Consider the following 15,860-nt stretch of genomic DNA (forward strand, 5'->3'; position numbering starts at 1 on the left):
CCAGATCCTGACAACTGTCTGTTGTTACAGAAACTGCTGAACTCAATGTTGAGTCCGGAAGGTTGTCAAGTCCTGTTCCTCGAGCTCCCATTGGAACAGGGCTTGAGGCCGAGGACAGAGAGGTCAGAGTGGGAGTGGGACGGAGAATTAAAATGGGAAGTGACTGGAAACTCAGGAACACGCTTGCAGACTGAATGGAGATGTTTCTCAAAGTGATCACCCTATCTGTGTTTGGTCTTCCCAATGTAGAACAGATCTCATTGTGAGCAGTGAATATAATATACGAAATTGCAAAGATTACAAGTAAATCACTGTTTGGTTTCATCCCACAAAACCCTGGGAATAGCCCAAAGGGAGCTACTTTATTTGAAGAGTAAAAGTTACAAAGTAAAGCAAACCAATTGCTGGAATATTAAACTCCACCCCAGCTATAAAGAATATTAACACAGCAGATATAAACCCCACTGTCAGAATGAATATGGTTCAGTCCTGGATGTGATTAACAGCAGCAATAATTACAGAATGCAACAGCTACAGTCACTTGTGAACTCACTGGTGTCTCAGCATTTTGGATATCGATTAAATTCCTTCCCACAGACGGAGCAGGTGAACGGTCTCTCGTTATATTATTATAATATAATACTATCTTTAATATCATCTAATAAGATATTCTTTCTTACAGTTCAGTGGGATGTAAACAGTAACCCCAGCACCTTCAGGAGAGATGGTGCGAAAGCCCCTGTGTGCAGAGTGAGCATCAGATCAATGTGTGTAAATCCTCTCCTAATCCCCTGTAAAAGGAGGTAATAAAAGTCATCACTGTCAGTACAGGATAGAAATTCAGAACAGACAATTCGAGATCCTATGGAACATTTTATTCCTCTCTTGTTTCCCCAAAGCTGTCAATCGCAGTCCCACACACTCTCCCTCCTCCCTGTGCTGAAATCCAAACCCATGACACCATCTGCACCATTTCTTTCCTCCTCTGCCAGTTTTCTCCCTCCCTCTACTGTGCCTGGGTTCAGTTCTCCAGCCCCTGTGTGCAGAGTGAGAATAAAATTAATGAGTCAATGATTTTCTCTCCTGCTCACTGGGGCCTTGAAGCCCCGCCCACTCTCTGTGCTGGTCCCACAAATTACCAGATTCATTCAGCTCAATTTCACAACTTGTCTTTGTGTTTTTGTGGGTTCTCTCTCACTCCCTTTTTCCTGTTGTAACTTCATGTTACAGGGTATTAGAAAGGGAGGATTTGCGGACAGGAAAATCAAACATCACCTCAAGATGTGACAGTCACTCCATTCATCAGGATCTGAATATCATCGGCCTTTGATCATGGAAGCAAAAAGTGTGGAGAAACCGTACACGTGTTCTGTGTGTGGACGAGGCTTCAGCCGATCAGCTGGCCTGTCGGTACACAAGTGTAGTAACACTGGGGAGAAGCTGTGGAAATGTGGGGACCGTGAGAGAAAATTAAATTACACGTCTGAGCTAGAAACTCATCGACACAGTCAAACTGAGGAGAGGCCGTTCATCTGCACTGAGTGTGGGAAGGGATTTACTCAGTCATCCTCCCTACTCGCACACCAACGAGTTCACACTGGGGAGAGGCCATTCACCTGCACTGAGTGTGGGAAGGGATTCACTCAGTTATCAAACCTGCAGACACACCAGCGAATTCACACTGGGGAGAGGCCATTCACCTGCACTGAGTGTGGAAAGGGATACATTCATTTATGCGCCCTACTAACACACCAACGAGTTCACACTGGGGAGAGGCCATTCACCTGCAATGATTGTGGGAAGGGATTCATTCGTTCATCCGCCCTACTGATGCACCAGCGAGTTCACACTGGGGAGAGGCCGTTCACCTGCTCCGAGTGTGGGAAGAGATTCTCTCTGTCAGGGAACCTGCTGGCACATCAACGAATTCACACTGGGGAGAGGCCATTCACCTGCTCTGATTGTGGGAAGGGATTCACTGCTTCATCCACCCTGCAGATACACCAGCGAGTTCACACTGGGGAGAGGCCATTCACCTGCTCCGAGTGTGGGAAGGGATTCACTACTTCATGCAAGCTGGTGAAACACAAGCGAGTTCACACTGGTGAGAGGCCATTCACCTGCTCTGAGTGTGGGAAGGGATTTGCTGATTCAACTGCTCGGCTGACGCACCAGCGAGTTCACACTGGAGAGCGGCCATTCACCTGCTCCGTATGTGGGAAGAGATTTACTCAGTCATCCCACCTGGTGTCACATCAGTTCATTCACATTGGGGAGAGGTCATTCATCTGCTCCGTGTGTAGGAAGGGATTCACTCAGCCATCCTATCTGCTGAGACACCAGCGAGTTCACAGATAATTACAGGGGTTGGATTCTGCTGTTGCTGCTGTTAATCATATCCAGACTGAACCATGTTCATTCTGACAGTTGGGGTTTATTTCTGATGTCAGTTGCTCCTCTTGAACTGAGCGTCTGCCCCACAGCGTCTCTCATTCATGTGTGTATAGACCATCATGTCTTCAAACCTCATTTTCAATTTAAATCCACTCAGTAAATGTACTGAACAAAAGATGAACAATAAACAGATCACAGGCCAATCCTGTAACTCTATATTGACAGGAGAAAGTCTGTTCTTTACCTCAAGAATGAGGCTGTTTAAGCTCTGTGTGTTTCTAAGCACTCGTGGACTGGAGCTGTTGGACAGACAGGCTGTTCACAACTGTTAACATGTCAGATAGTGAAGGAATTACTCTTCAAGTAAACTCACCAATTTATAAGCTCAGACTCCGGTCCCTGCTGTAATTAATACTCAGCATCCATTAGTGTTGATTTACAGTCAATCACTGAATCGTCTGGTTAATCTTTGTTACTTGTTTTGTGAAATACTCTCCCTATTAGTGCTGAACTGCTGGATAACTCTGATTACATTTAAATGTGTTTATACATGTTTATAAAGTGTCTGTGTGTCCAGATTTAACTAAGTTGTGATTTGTAACCAATAAATGATGTTTCGGGTATGACTTGTCATCTGGTATCTTGGTGATTTGTCAAGAAAGATTTAATTCACTCACTCAGCAGCTCGAGAGGAACCAGACTGAGGTTTAATGAACATAAGAAATAGGAGCTGGAGGAGGCCATTTGGCCCTTCGAACCTGTTCTGACATTCACCCAGATCATAGCTGATCTTCTCAACTCCACCTTCCCGCACTATCCCCATATCCCTTAATTCCCTCAGTACCCAAAAATCTATCGATCTCTGTCTGAAATATACTCAATGACTGAGCATCCACTGCTCCCTGGGGAAGACAATTCCAAACCCTTTCAATGAAGAAATTTCTCCTCATTTCAGTCTTAAATGTCTGATCCCTTATCCTGAGACAGTGACCCGGTGTTCTAGATTCCCCAGACAGGGGAAACATTTTCTCAGCATCGACCCTGCCAAGTCCCTTAAGGATTGATGTTTCAGTCAGATCACATCTCCTTCTAAACCCCAGGGAATATGGGCCTAATCTACTCAATCTCTCCTCATAGGAGGAGATGGAGCAGAGTGGGGGTGCTGTACAATAGTGGTTCTGTTACTGAACTAGTAATCCTGAGGCCTGGACTAATGATGCTGAGACATGAATTCAAATCCCACCACTGCAATTAAAACACTGGGATCAATATTGGTGATCATGAAACTACGGATTGTCCTAAAAATCCACCTGGTTCAGTAATTTTCTTCAGGGAAGGAAATCTGCCGTCCTTACCCGATCTGCTCTGTCTCCAGACCCACAGAAATGTGGTTGACTCTGAACTACACGATGAAATGGCTGAGCTAGTCACTCAGTTATATTCAAGGAAGTAGCTCACCACCACCTTCTCAGGGGCAATTGGGGATAGGCAATAAATGCTGGCCATTTCAGGAACACCCACAGACCATGAATAAATAGAACAATCCCAGGAGCCAGACTAGTGAACCTTCATTGCATTCCCTCAATGGTGGTATGTCCTTCCTTAGTAAGGAGACCGAAATTGCACACACTGCTCCAGGTGGGGCCTCACCAATGTCCTGCATAATTGTAGTAAGACTTCTTTCACTTCTACCCCAATCCCTTTGTAACGAAAGCTAACATACTATTTGCTTTCCTAATTTCCTAATCCTGAGGGTGGCGCAGTGGTTAGCACAGCAGCCTCACAGCTTCAGGGACCCGGGTTCGATTCCGGGGACTGTCTGTGTGGAGTTTGCAAGTTCTCCCTGTGTCTGCGTGGGTTTCCTCCCACAAGCCAGAAGACTTGCAGGTTGATAGGTAAATTGGCCATTATAAATTGTCACTAGTATAGGTAGGTGGTAGGGAAATATAGGGACAGGTGGGGATGTTTGGTAGGAATATGGGATTAGTGTAGGATTAGTATAAATGTGTGGTTGATGTTCGGCACAGACACGGTGGGCCGAAGGGCCTGTTTCAGTGCTGTATCTCTAATCTAATCTAATCTACTCGCTTTCCCTCGATGTTAGCTTCCTGTGATTCATGTACAAGGACACTGTGACATGTGCTTTGCTTTTAACAAAGGAAAAAACTTGGAGTTCTGTGTTTTGCAAGACTGAGAAAATTGAATGCTGAACTGGGTGGGGCACAGTCTCCAAGGCAACTTGTTTCCAAGCAACAACAGCAAGGAAAATGATCGGTCACGTGACATTGTTAAGAGTTCAATTTCACTTTGCTTTGTGAAAGATCAGTGCTGGGCAGGCAGGAGGCAGAACAAACTGGCTGGGACTTGTGTTTTTTGGCAGACTCGAAAAAGACCTCTCCCTGAAAAGAAGGCATCTCTTGGAGAACAAAATTCCACATTTGAGTTATGTCTGTGTTCTGCCTGGAGAGGAAAAGACCCAGAGAAAGCAGAGTTGCTGCTGTCTGTGGAGAAAGGCTCATTTGCTGAGAGGAAGCCCTGCATTGTTAAAGGTAGCAAATTCCTATTGCTTCTGAAAAATCTCTGTCTCAAGAGTGATTCCTGTTACTCATGTGCTTTTTGGGAGATCCTGAAATCTCAAGAAAGCTACTATTGCTGGACTGCAACTTTAAAATTTAAGTAGACCTTTTGCTGAAAGATCTGTGTGACGCCTGCTGGAGACAAATTGCCTTGACCGTCTCCTCATCACAGACTGCTCAACAAACGTGCCTGGAGAGACTTTGAGTGGCTTCTGACTTTTCAACTCTGGGCCACCTCACCAATTTCGAAATATCCTACCAGACCACCAACAATTTTATTATTCTGAAGAAACAGTTGAACACCAAAAACTCTTTCTCCCCAGTTAACTGTTTTTTGAATATATGTGTGTGTGCATGAGGCTTGGGAAGAATAAGAAGTTTTTTAAAATATATATATGCATTGATTCATCCCATTATTGTCTAAGATTTAGTTTATTAATAAATAGTTAATTTTGTTGTTTGAAGAAATCTGGTTTTGTGTGCTTTATTCTGGGGGATAAATAAAGTGTTTAATTTGGCTAATTTCTAGTAGATGGGAAACTTTACTAATACGCTGTGACCTGTGAAGCAGTGGGACTGAACTAACAGTGCATTACTCCCACCTTGGTCGTAACAACACCTAGGTCCCTCTGAATGCAAACATTTCTCAGTTTCTCAACATACATTTTAAAAATTGTTTTTTAAAAATTTTTCTTATCAAAGTGGATAACTTCACATTTCACTGTATTGGAATCCATTTACCATGTTTTTACCCACTCACCCACCCAACCTGTCTGTATCCCTCTGAAGCCTCTTTCTGTCTTCCTCATTTCTTGCTTTCCCACCTAACTTTGTATCATCAGCAAACCTGCATACATTACACTCAATCCCTTCATCTGAGTCATTTCTATCAATTGTAAATAGCTGAAGCCCAAGCTACTTTCCCCTACTAGTTACAGCTTGCCAACTTGAAAATGATCCATTTATTCCTGCTGTCTGCTTTCTGTCCATTAACCAATCTCAATCCATGCTAATAGATTAACTCAATCCCATGAGTCCTAACTGCGTAATAACCTCTGGTGTGGCACCTTATCAAATGCTTCTTGCTTCTTAAAAATCCAAATAAACTACTGCTTCCCCCTTATTCACCTTACTAGTTACATCCTCAAGAAACTACAACAGATTTGTTAAACGTGATTTCTCTTTCACAAGTCCATGTTGTCTCTTTTTAATCATATTATGATTTTCTGAGTGTCCTGTTACCATTTCCCCGAATAATACATTCTAACATTTTGCCTACAACTGATGTGAGGCTAATTGGTTGATAGTTCCCCATTTTCTCTCTTTCTGCTTTCTTGAATAGCAAGGTTATGTTTGCTACCTTTCAATCCTTGGGAACTGCTCTTGAATCTATGGAATTCTGGAAGAGCAAAACCAATGCATCCACTATTTCTGCAGCTACCTCTTTTAAAACCTGAGGATGAAAGTTGTCTGGTCCAGGGGATTTGTTGCCACTTAGTCCCTTTAATTTTTCCATTCCTATTTCTTTACTTATACTGATTTCTTTCAGTTCCTCATTCTCACTAGACACTTGGTTTCCTATTTCTGGAATGTTTTTGTGTTTTCTACCATGAAGACAGATACAAATCATTTGTTTAATGTCTCTGCCATTTCCCTATTCCCCATTTTAATTTCAACTGTCTCTCTCCAATGGGCCCTCATTTCCTTTCTCTAATCTCTTCCTATTTCTATAGGTATAGAAACATTTACAATCTGTTTTTATGTCTCTTGTTAATCTGCACTCAGATTTTTTTTTCCTTATTAATTTCTTGATCCTGCTTTGCTGAATTCTAAAATCCATCCAATCCTCAGGCATACCACTTTTTTGGGGATCATTATAAGTCTCTTCCTTCAATCTAATACTACCTCTAACTCCTCTTGTTCGCCATGGTTGGACCACTTTTTCTATGGGATTTCTGTGACTTAACGGATTGTACATTTGTTACAAATTATGTATTAATTCTTAAAATGCAAGCCATTGCTTATCTACCATCATATCTTTTGATGTAGTGTCCCAATCTACTTTAGCCAACTTGCCCCTCATCCTGCGAAGTTTGCTTTGTTTCGACGGAAGATCCCAGTATTGTCCCAAACTAAATTACTTTAAAACTCAATAGAAAATTCGACCATATAATGGTTACACTTCCCTCGAGGCCTCTTTACTACAAGGTTATTAATGAACCCTTTCTCAACTCATTATTTCATGAAAGTGATGTATTTGAGTCTGAATTCAGCCTTATGTCATCTCCCAGTGGACTTATACTGTCCTGTTAGTGCTGGGTCAGGCCTTGTCCAGCTCAAACAGCCCAGATAACAGGAGCCAACGAGCCTTATTTCACTCCTTCGGGTGGTTTGTTTCTTGAGGTTCAGATTATCATTAAAATAACAACACACACTGTGTCCACCCATTGTTCTCCCAGACGCACTGTCACCTCACAGTCAGGATCATGTGTCTATGAAGGGGAGATTGTTGTCCTGTCTAGACCACCCTGAAAACCCTTGCTCCATAATGGTCAGGAGTAGACGGTCTCGGTATTATGAGAGGAGCCTCAGGGAATCAGTCCCAGTGATCCTGTAAAACAGAGGAACACATGAGTGGGAGGAGGCCATTCAGCCCCTCGAGCCTGTTCCTCTATTCAGTTATATCATGACTGATCCATATCACAACTGCCTTTACCCATGTTGATTACATATCCCTGTAAACTTACCCAATAAAAATATGTCACTCTCAAGTTTTGACATTTTCCTTTTCTCCCCATCCATAGCAGCTTTTTGGGGGAACAGTGTTCCAGATTTCACTATCCTTTGTGTGAAGAAGTGCTCCCTGACAGCACCCCTGAATGGCCCAGCTCTAATTTTAATGTTGTGTCATCTTATTCTGCATTCCACCAACAGAGGAAATCATTTTTCTTTATCGACCCTCTTAAAACCTTTAATCTTCTTTATTACATGAATTACATCACCCCTTAATCTTCATACACAATGAAATACAAGCCCAGTCTATATGACCTGTCCTCACAATTTAACCCTTTTAGTCCTGATATCATTCTGGTGAATGTGCAGTGTACCTCCTGCACAGCTGATATATCCTTCCTGAGATGTGCTGCCCAGAACTGAACACCTCACACGTTTTGTCTTTCATCACACCATTAACATACCGTTTGCCTTTGTTCCATGACCTTCTGGTCAGGTATTCTCTGTGACCTTGTCCAGAAAAACACATCTTTTGTTATCTCTTGCACCATCCCCGTTTTACTAGCTTAAAACCTTTTACATTTCTAACATTTGTCAGTTCTGATGAAAGGTCAGTGACCTGAAACATTAACTCTGCTTCTCTCTCCACAGAAGCTGCCAGACCTGCTGAGTATTTCCAGCATTTCTTGTTTTTATTTCAGATTTCCAGCATCTGCAGTATTTTGCTTTTATTTACCTCACTTCAGATGATGTGTAACCAGAGTTGCATATAACTGCAGCATTACTTTCACCCTTCAGATAAAGGCGGACAATCCATTAGACATTTTAATTCCCTTTTCTCTCAGTCCAGTAGTTTTTAGTGATTTCTGTGCATGAAACCCTAAATCTCTCTATCCCTTCACAGTTCCTAACTTTTTTTTAGAAAATATTCTGATTCATCTTCCTTAGATCTAAGTTACCAGAATGGTTCCAGGGATGGGAGATTTTAGTTACAAGGTGAGGTTGTAAAAGCTGGGGTTGTTCTCTTTCGCACAAAGGAGATTGCGGGGAGATTTAATCAAAGTGTAAAAGATTATGACAGGCATGGATAAGTTAGACAAGGAAAACTGTTCCCATTAACTAATGGTACAAGGATTAGGGGACACAGATTGAAAGTTTTGGGCCAGAGATGCAGAGGGAATAGAAGGAAGCACTTTTTTACACAGTGGGTAGTAATGATCTGGAATTCGCTGCCCATGAGGGTGGTGGAAGCAGAGACAATCAGTGATTTCAAGAGGAAATTGGATGGTCACTTGAAGGAAATAAACTTGCAGGACTACAGGGGTCAAGCAGGGGAGTAGGACTGACTGGATTACCGTGTGGAGAACTGTCATGGAATGTCTCTGTTCAAAACAGCCCCTGGTACCTAAATTAACATGACAATGGGCAAGATCTCAGCACCTAATAGTCCCTCTCACATTTTACATCTGTTCCCACTTTACAGTCTCTGGGTTTATTGTGGGGATGTGTAAATGATGCAGAGATTGTCAATGTTAGTGAGTGACAGAGAAAAGGCTATTGATGTGTCTTTTATTATAAAAAGTATTTGCTTTGTTCTCAACAATATTTCATTTCTCTCTCCAGGAGACGCTAGCAGCTGTAACATGTCAATGCAGAGAGTGTGTGTGTTTTGACATGAGGAATTCTTGGACAAGAGCTTCCTCCAGAGTGGAATAATAATAATAATAAATAAATAGGTTTCTCTGTGTCACTCATTCTTACCTAAATAAAAATGTCTTGTGTTTTTAGGGGGTTTGAGATATTTTTACAACAAGGTGGAGGCGGAAGGGGTCTCAGAAACACAAAGGTTGAGAACCGCTGTTCCAGAGCACCCGATGTAACCTGTATATTTCACGCTCTCTATCTCTTCCTCCAACTTTATCACTGCACCTCCCTGGCTCTCAGCCTCTCCACATCTTTCAAGGCTGGAAACAAAGACAAAAACACCTCACGTCCCGCTCAGAGAACTCCTCTATGCTGATGATGCTATACTAGTCGCTCACACAGAACCTGAGCTACAAAGCCTCATGGACTGTCTTTCTCATGCCTGTAATTTGTTCTCCTTGACTAGAAGCATGAAGAAAACCATGGTCATGATACAAGCTGTTGAAACCCCAGCCTTGATCTCACAAATAACACCTAACTGGAAGTGATGAGCAAATTCTGCTACCTTGGTTCCACAGTGAGAAATAAATTGTCTCGTGATTGCAGAGCTCGACACACACAGAGGGAAAGAAGCTACCACTTTTGGCCAACTTGTGAAAGGTGCATGGGATAACATCATGCTGACCATTAGGACCAAGCTAATAGTTTATAAGGTCTGTGATCTCAACACCTTGCTGTATGGCTATGAAACATGTGTGATTGACAGCTACCAGGAAAAGTAGCTCAATAATTTCCATCTTTGCTGTCTGTGGCCCATTATGGGTATATCCTGGCAGCACAAAATCACAAATGTGGCAGTCCTCTCAAAGGCAGAGCTCCCAAGTGTGTTGGCACTAATCAAACAGAGGTGGCTTTGGTGGATCAGACAAGTCCACAAGATAGAGGATGGTTGCAAACCCAAGGACCAAGGTAGCTGGGGCCAGACAACCAGTGGGCACCCAAGGCTCCGCTTCAAGGTTGCTTGCAAGCTTGACCTGAAGGCCCGAAATGTCGACTATCGCACTTGGGAGTCACTAGCTGACGAAGGAGGGAAATAGCAACAACTCACAGCATCACTTGACAGCTTCATGTGCAGCACTTGTGGCAGAGCCCGCGTCTCAACGATTGGCTTTTACAGCCATCAGCAAAGGTGAACCAAGAGAAGATCCCCCCTCCCCCCAAATGGCTTGTTTGCTTCATGTCAATCATCTTTCGTAGATGAAAGGATGACAACCCACTGTTTCCCTCGCTCTCTCCTTCCTCTCTCTCCCACTTCTCTCATTCAGAGAGAAAGATAGGGAGAAAGAGAGAGACACACAGAGAGAAATCCACAACCAGAAACTCAACGAATGACCTCCTTCTATGCTGTAAATGACTCCATGACTCTAAAATGAGTTAAAATGGCTGCTGCACATTGTAGTTAAACATCAAAATACATCTCACTGCCTAAAACACAAGCATTATTCAAGAATTATAACAAACATTGTGAAAGCAGTCCTGATGCTGTGAAATTAATCCATTAATTAATGTGTAAAGTGTGGCCATTGTTGAAAAGTCCAAAACGCTGAAGGCATTGTGTGCACAGCAAGATCCCACAAGCAGAAATGTGATGATAGTTAGATAATTGGGAGCCACTCCTTCCCCATTCTCTCCCACTTATAATAACAACAAATCACATCGCTGTCTGTCGCATTTTTATTATTTATCAAAAGTTTAAACAGAAAAAAGGAGAGAAGGCTGGGGAGAAATAGAGAGAGTGGGCTGGAGAGAGACAGAAATAGGTCTGTACACCATTGCAGTGCAGAAAACACTGCAAAATGTGTGCACAGCAAGATCCCACAAACAGCAATGTGATCATAGCCAGATAAATCTGTTTTAGGTAGGAGTTTATTAATATACAAGGCAAGAACATTGTTAGACAGGAGTCCAGGGTTCCCTCTCTCAGTTTCACAGACAATCTCTCAGCAACATCCAAATCACGATGATAAATCAGATGCTTAAAAGATTGATACAGTCACTCCTTCTGACCTTTTGTGTCCATCTCTCTCTCTGTCTCTTTATCTCTGTGTCTCTTACCTTTTTCTGTTCCTGTCTCTCCCTAACTCTGTTCTCCTAAATTACTATCCAGATTACATCCCTGTCTCTCCTTTTCATGCTCTATCACTCTCTCTCTTTCCATAGCTCTGCCTCCTTCTCTCTATCCTGAATGAAATCATAATTGAAATATGCTACAAAATATTTCTCTTAGCATTTAGAGTCATCGAGTCAGAGTTATACAGCACAGAAACAGGCCGTTTGGTCCATCGTGTTTGTGCCAGTCATCAAGGACCTAACTATTCTAATCCCATTTTCCAGTACTTGGCCCGTGGCCTTGTATGCTATGGCATTTCAAGTGCTCATCTAAATACATCTGAAATGTTGTGAGGGTTCTGACCTCTACCAATCCTTCAGACAGTGTGTTCCAGATTCCAACCACCCTCTGGGAGATTTTCTTTTCCCTCAATACCCCACTAAACCTCCTGCCCCTTACCTTAAATCTATGTCCCCTGGTTATTGACACCTCCGCTAAGGGAAAAAGTTTCTTCCTATCTACCCAATCAATGCTCCTCATAATTTTATATACCTCAATCATGTCCGCCCTCAGTCTTCTTTGCTCTAAGGAAAACAACCCTCGCCTATACAGTCTCTCATCATAGCTGAAATGCTCCAGCCCAGGCAACATCCTGGTGAATCTCCTCTACGTCCCCTCCAGTGCAATCATATCCTTCCGATACTGTGGCGACCAGAACTGTACACAGTACTCCAGCTGTGTCCTAACTAGCGTTTTGTACAGCTCCATCATAACCTCCGTGCTCTAATATTCTATACATCAGCTAATAAAGGCAACGACCCCATCTGCCTTCCTAACCATCTTATCTACCTGTGCTGCTGCCTTCAGTGATCTATGGACAAGTACACCCTAGGTACTTCCTAGGGTCCTACCATCCATTGTATATTCCCTTGCAATGTTAGTCCTCCCAAAATGCATCACCTCACACTTCTCAGGATTAAATTCCATTTGCCACAGCTGTGCTCATCTTACCAGCCCATCTATATCATCCTGTAATCTAAATCTTTCCTTCTCACTATTTACGACATCACCAATTTTTGTGTCATCTGCAAATGTACTGATCATACCTCCTTTATTCACATCTAAATCATTAATGTACACTAAAAACAGCAAGGGTCTCAGCAACGATCCCTGTGGTACACCACTGCACACAGGATCCAATTGCAAAAGCAACTGTCGACCATCACCCTCTGCCTTCAGCCACGAAGCCAATTTTGGATCCAATTTGCCAAATTGCTTGGGATCCCATGGGCTCTTACCTTCTTGATCAATCTCCCGTGCAGGACCTTGTCAAAAACCTTACTGAAGAGCGTGTAGACTACATCAGTTGCTTTACCCTCATCTACACACCAAGTCACCTCCTCAAAACATTCAATCAACTTTGTTAGACATGATCTCCACCTGACAAAGCCATGCTGACACTTCTTGATTAATCCATGTCTCTCCAAGTGGAGATTAATCCTATCACTCAGAATTTTTTCCAATCGTTTCCCTCCCACTGATGTTAGACTCACTGGCCTGTAATTACCTGGTTTATCTCTGCTACCCTTCTTGAATAAGGGCAATTTGGTAAATTGGATCCACAATTGGCTTCGTGGCAGGAGGCAGAGGATGAGGCTTGACAGTTGTTTTTGTGATTGGAAGCCTGTGACCAGTGCTGTACTGCAAGGATCTGTTGGGACCCTTGCTGTTTACAGTGTATATTCATGATTTAGATGTGAATATAGGAGGTACGATCAGTACATTCACAGATGACACGAAAATTGGTGATGTCGTAAATAGTGAGGATGAAAGCTTTAGATTACAGGATGATATTGATGGGCTGGTAAGATGTACAGAGCAGTGGCAAATGGAATTTAATCCTGAGAAATGTGAGGTGATGCATTTTGGGAAGTCTAGCAAAGCAGGTTATTATACAATGGATGGTAGGACCCTTGGAAGTACAGAGAGTCACAGCGACATTGGTGTACTTGTCCATAGATCACTGAAGGCAGCAGCACAGGTAGATAAGGTGGTTAGGAAGGCATATGGGATACTTGTATCAATTAGCCGCATAGAATATAAGTTCAGGGAGGTTATGATGGAACTGTATAAAATGCTAGTTAGGACACAGCTGGAGTACTGTGTACAGTTCTGGGCACCACACTACAGGAAAGATGTGACTGCACTGGAGAGGGTGCAGAGGAGATTCGCCAGGATGTTGCCTGGGCTGGAGCATTTCAGCTCTGAAGAGAGACTGGATAGGCTAGGGTTGTTTTCCTTAGAGCAGCGAAGTCTGAGTGGGGACAAGATTGAGGTATATAAAATTATGAGGAGCATAGATCGGGTAGGCAGGAAGAAACTTTTTTTCCCTTCGTTGAGGTCTCAATAACTAGGTGGCATAGATTTAAGGTAAGGGGCAGGAGGTTTAGAGGGGATTTGAGGAAAATAATTCTCAATCAAAGGGTGGTTGGAATCTGGAACACACAGCCTGAAGGGGTGGTAGAGGCAGGAACCCTCACAACATTTCAGAAGTATTTAGATGAGCACTTGAAACACCATAGCATACAAGTCTACGGGCCAAGTGCTGGAAAATGGGAATAGAATAGTTAGGTCCTTGATGGCCAGCATGGACAAGATGGGCCAAAGGGCCTGTGTCTGTGCTGTATAACTCGATAACTCTATGACTCTAAGGCAAAAGCAGGGATGTAATGCTGGAACTGTATAAAATGCTGTTTAGGCCACTGTTGGCGTGTTGCACACATTTCTGGTCATCACATTACAGAAAGGACATTTTTGTTCTGGAGAGAATACAGAGGAGATTTACAAGAATGCTGCCAGGGCTCGAAAGTTGCAGCAATGAGGAAATATTGAATAGGCTAGCATTGTTTTCCTTAAAACAGAGGAGGCTGAGGGGTGACTTAATTGAGGTGTACAAAATTATGAGGGGCCTAGATAGAGTAAACAGGAAGGACCTGTCTCCCTGAGTGGAGAGGTCAATTACCAGGGGGCACAGAGTTAAAGTGATTGGTAGAAGGATTAGAGGGGACATGAGGAAAGGTTTTTTCACCCAGAGGGTGGTGGGAGTCTGGAATTCACTGCCAGGATGGGTGCTGGAGGCAGAAACACTCAATTCTTTTGAAATACACCTGGACATGCACCTGAAATGCTGTAACCTGCAAGGCTACAGGCCAGGTGCTGGAAGGGGGATTAGATTGCGCAGCTAGTTTTTTCAGCCACCATGGACATGACAGGCTGAATGGCCTCCTCTGTGCCATAATTCTTCTACGGTTTTAAATCACATTAACGAACCATAAGGGTTTTTCCAGCAATCGATGATAATTTCAAGCCACCTTCACTGAGCAGAGTTAAAATAAGCTGGATTTGCATTAGTTAATGAAATCCAAAATGCAGCAGTGGCTGCCTTGGTGGGATTGAAATCTCAGCCCCTGAGTACAAGCCATGGCCTGTGGATTATAAATGCAATGACAACACAACAGCATCATGTACCCAAAGGAACCACAAAAAGTATCGCTGGTCAAAGCATTGGCCTGCATGGGGATTAAACCCACAACCTTGGTGTGATGAGCACCACACGCCAAGCAGCTGAACTAACAGGCTCCAATGTGGATAGTCCGTGTTAATGTTAATATTTCAGGTCTGTGACCTTTCATTCGAACTCTTGCTCTCTCAACAGATGCTGATGTTTTGATTTGAGATTTCCAACATGTACAGAACATTGCTGTTATTTCTATGTTCAAATGGCTTTGACAAAGTCTATTCATCCACAAACCCTGGATTACCAATTCAACAACCCAACTCGGCCTGCAGTTTGAATGAATTGTGTTTGGAAATTCATCTCACTTCCATCTTCCAAAGTGAAGACCTCGATTCATAGGATAATCCTGAAGAAAAGCACCTTTTAATCAGCCATCAATTATTTAACAGCCAAAGCCACTGTCAAGTGATCGTGTGGCCGAGCAGTCAAAGGTGCTGGATTTAAGGTTCCAGTCTTTGTGTGGGTTTGGATTCCACTGCTGCCACAGTCTGTGTTCAGGCTTTGTTTGGACAGTGTTCTGATGGTTCTTAGTGAATGAGTCCAAATCATCCATGTGTCCAGTTTCATTATCTTGGTTCCTGAGCTGATATTTCAAAGCATGACTAGTGCTCACAAACTCTGTGGGCCTGCAAGTGCAGTTTTATATTTACACTTGTCTTTTAATAAAGCTTCAATGTTAAGACCTTCTACGAGAACATTTTAAAAAGCCTCTATAGCTGTCAATGCTATTAGCAGCTCTGCAATTCTTTCAGATAACTCAACTTTAGAAAAGTCTCAATCCCCGCCATTGTCCCCACAGCGAGTGACAAATTAGTCGATTGTCTCT

The 15,860-nt window shown here is 42.9% G+C and overlaps 1 protein-coding gene and 1 pseudogene across 1 annotated transcript; one reads left to right on the plus strand and one right to left on the minus strand.

The window, feature by feature from the left end:
* LOC137348857 (zinc finger protein 271-like) overlaps positions 1–15,860 on the minus strand; it is a 140,102-nt pseudogene that overhangs the window by 36,376 nt on the left and 87,866 nt on the right.
* On the plus strand, positions 1,333–2,378 carry LOC137348449 (zinc finger protein ZFP2-like). The gene is made up of 2 exons (XM_068013756.1): positions 1,333–1,410; positions 1,546–2,378. Exons 1-2 carry the CDS (start codon positions 1,333–1,335, stop codon positions 2,356–2,358), a joined length of 891 nt encoding a protein of 296 aa, XP_067869857.1. The 3' UTR covers positions 2,359–2,378.

The sequence above is a fragment of the Heterodontus francisci genome, chromosome 34 (genome assembly GCF_036365525.1).
Source record: "Heterodontus francisci isolate sHetFra1 chromosome 34, sHetFra1.hap1, whole genome shotgun sequence".
NCBI lineage: Eukaryota > Metazoa > Chordata > Chondrichthyes > Heterodontiformes > Heterodontidae > Heterodontus > Heterodontus francisci.

Coding starts and splice junctions, on each gene's coding strand:
- LOC137348449 (XM_068013756.1), top strand. CDS start 1,333: ATGGAAGCAAAAAGTGTGGAGAAACCGTACACGTGTTCTGTGTGTGGA. Junction 1,411..1,545: donor GCCGATCAGCTGGCCTGTCG/GTACACAAGTGT, acceptor TGCACTGAGTGT/GGGAAGGGATTTACTCAGTC.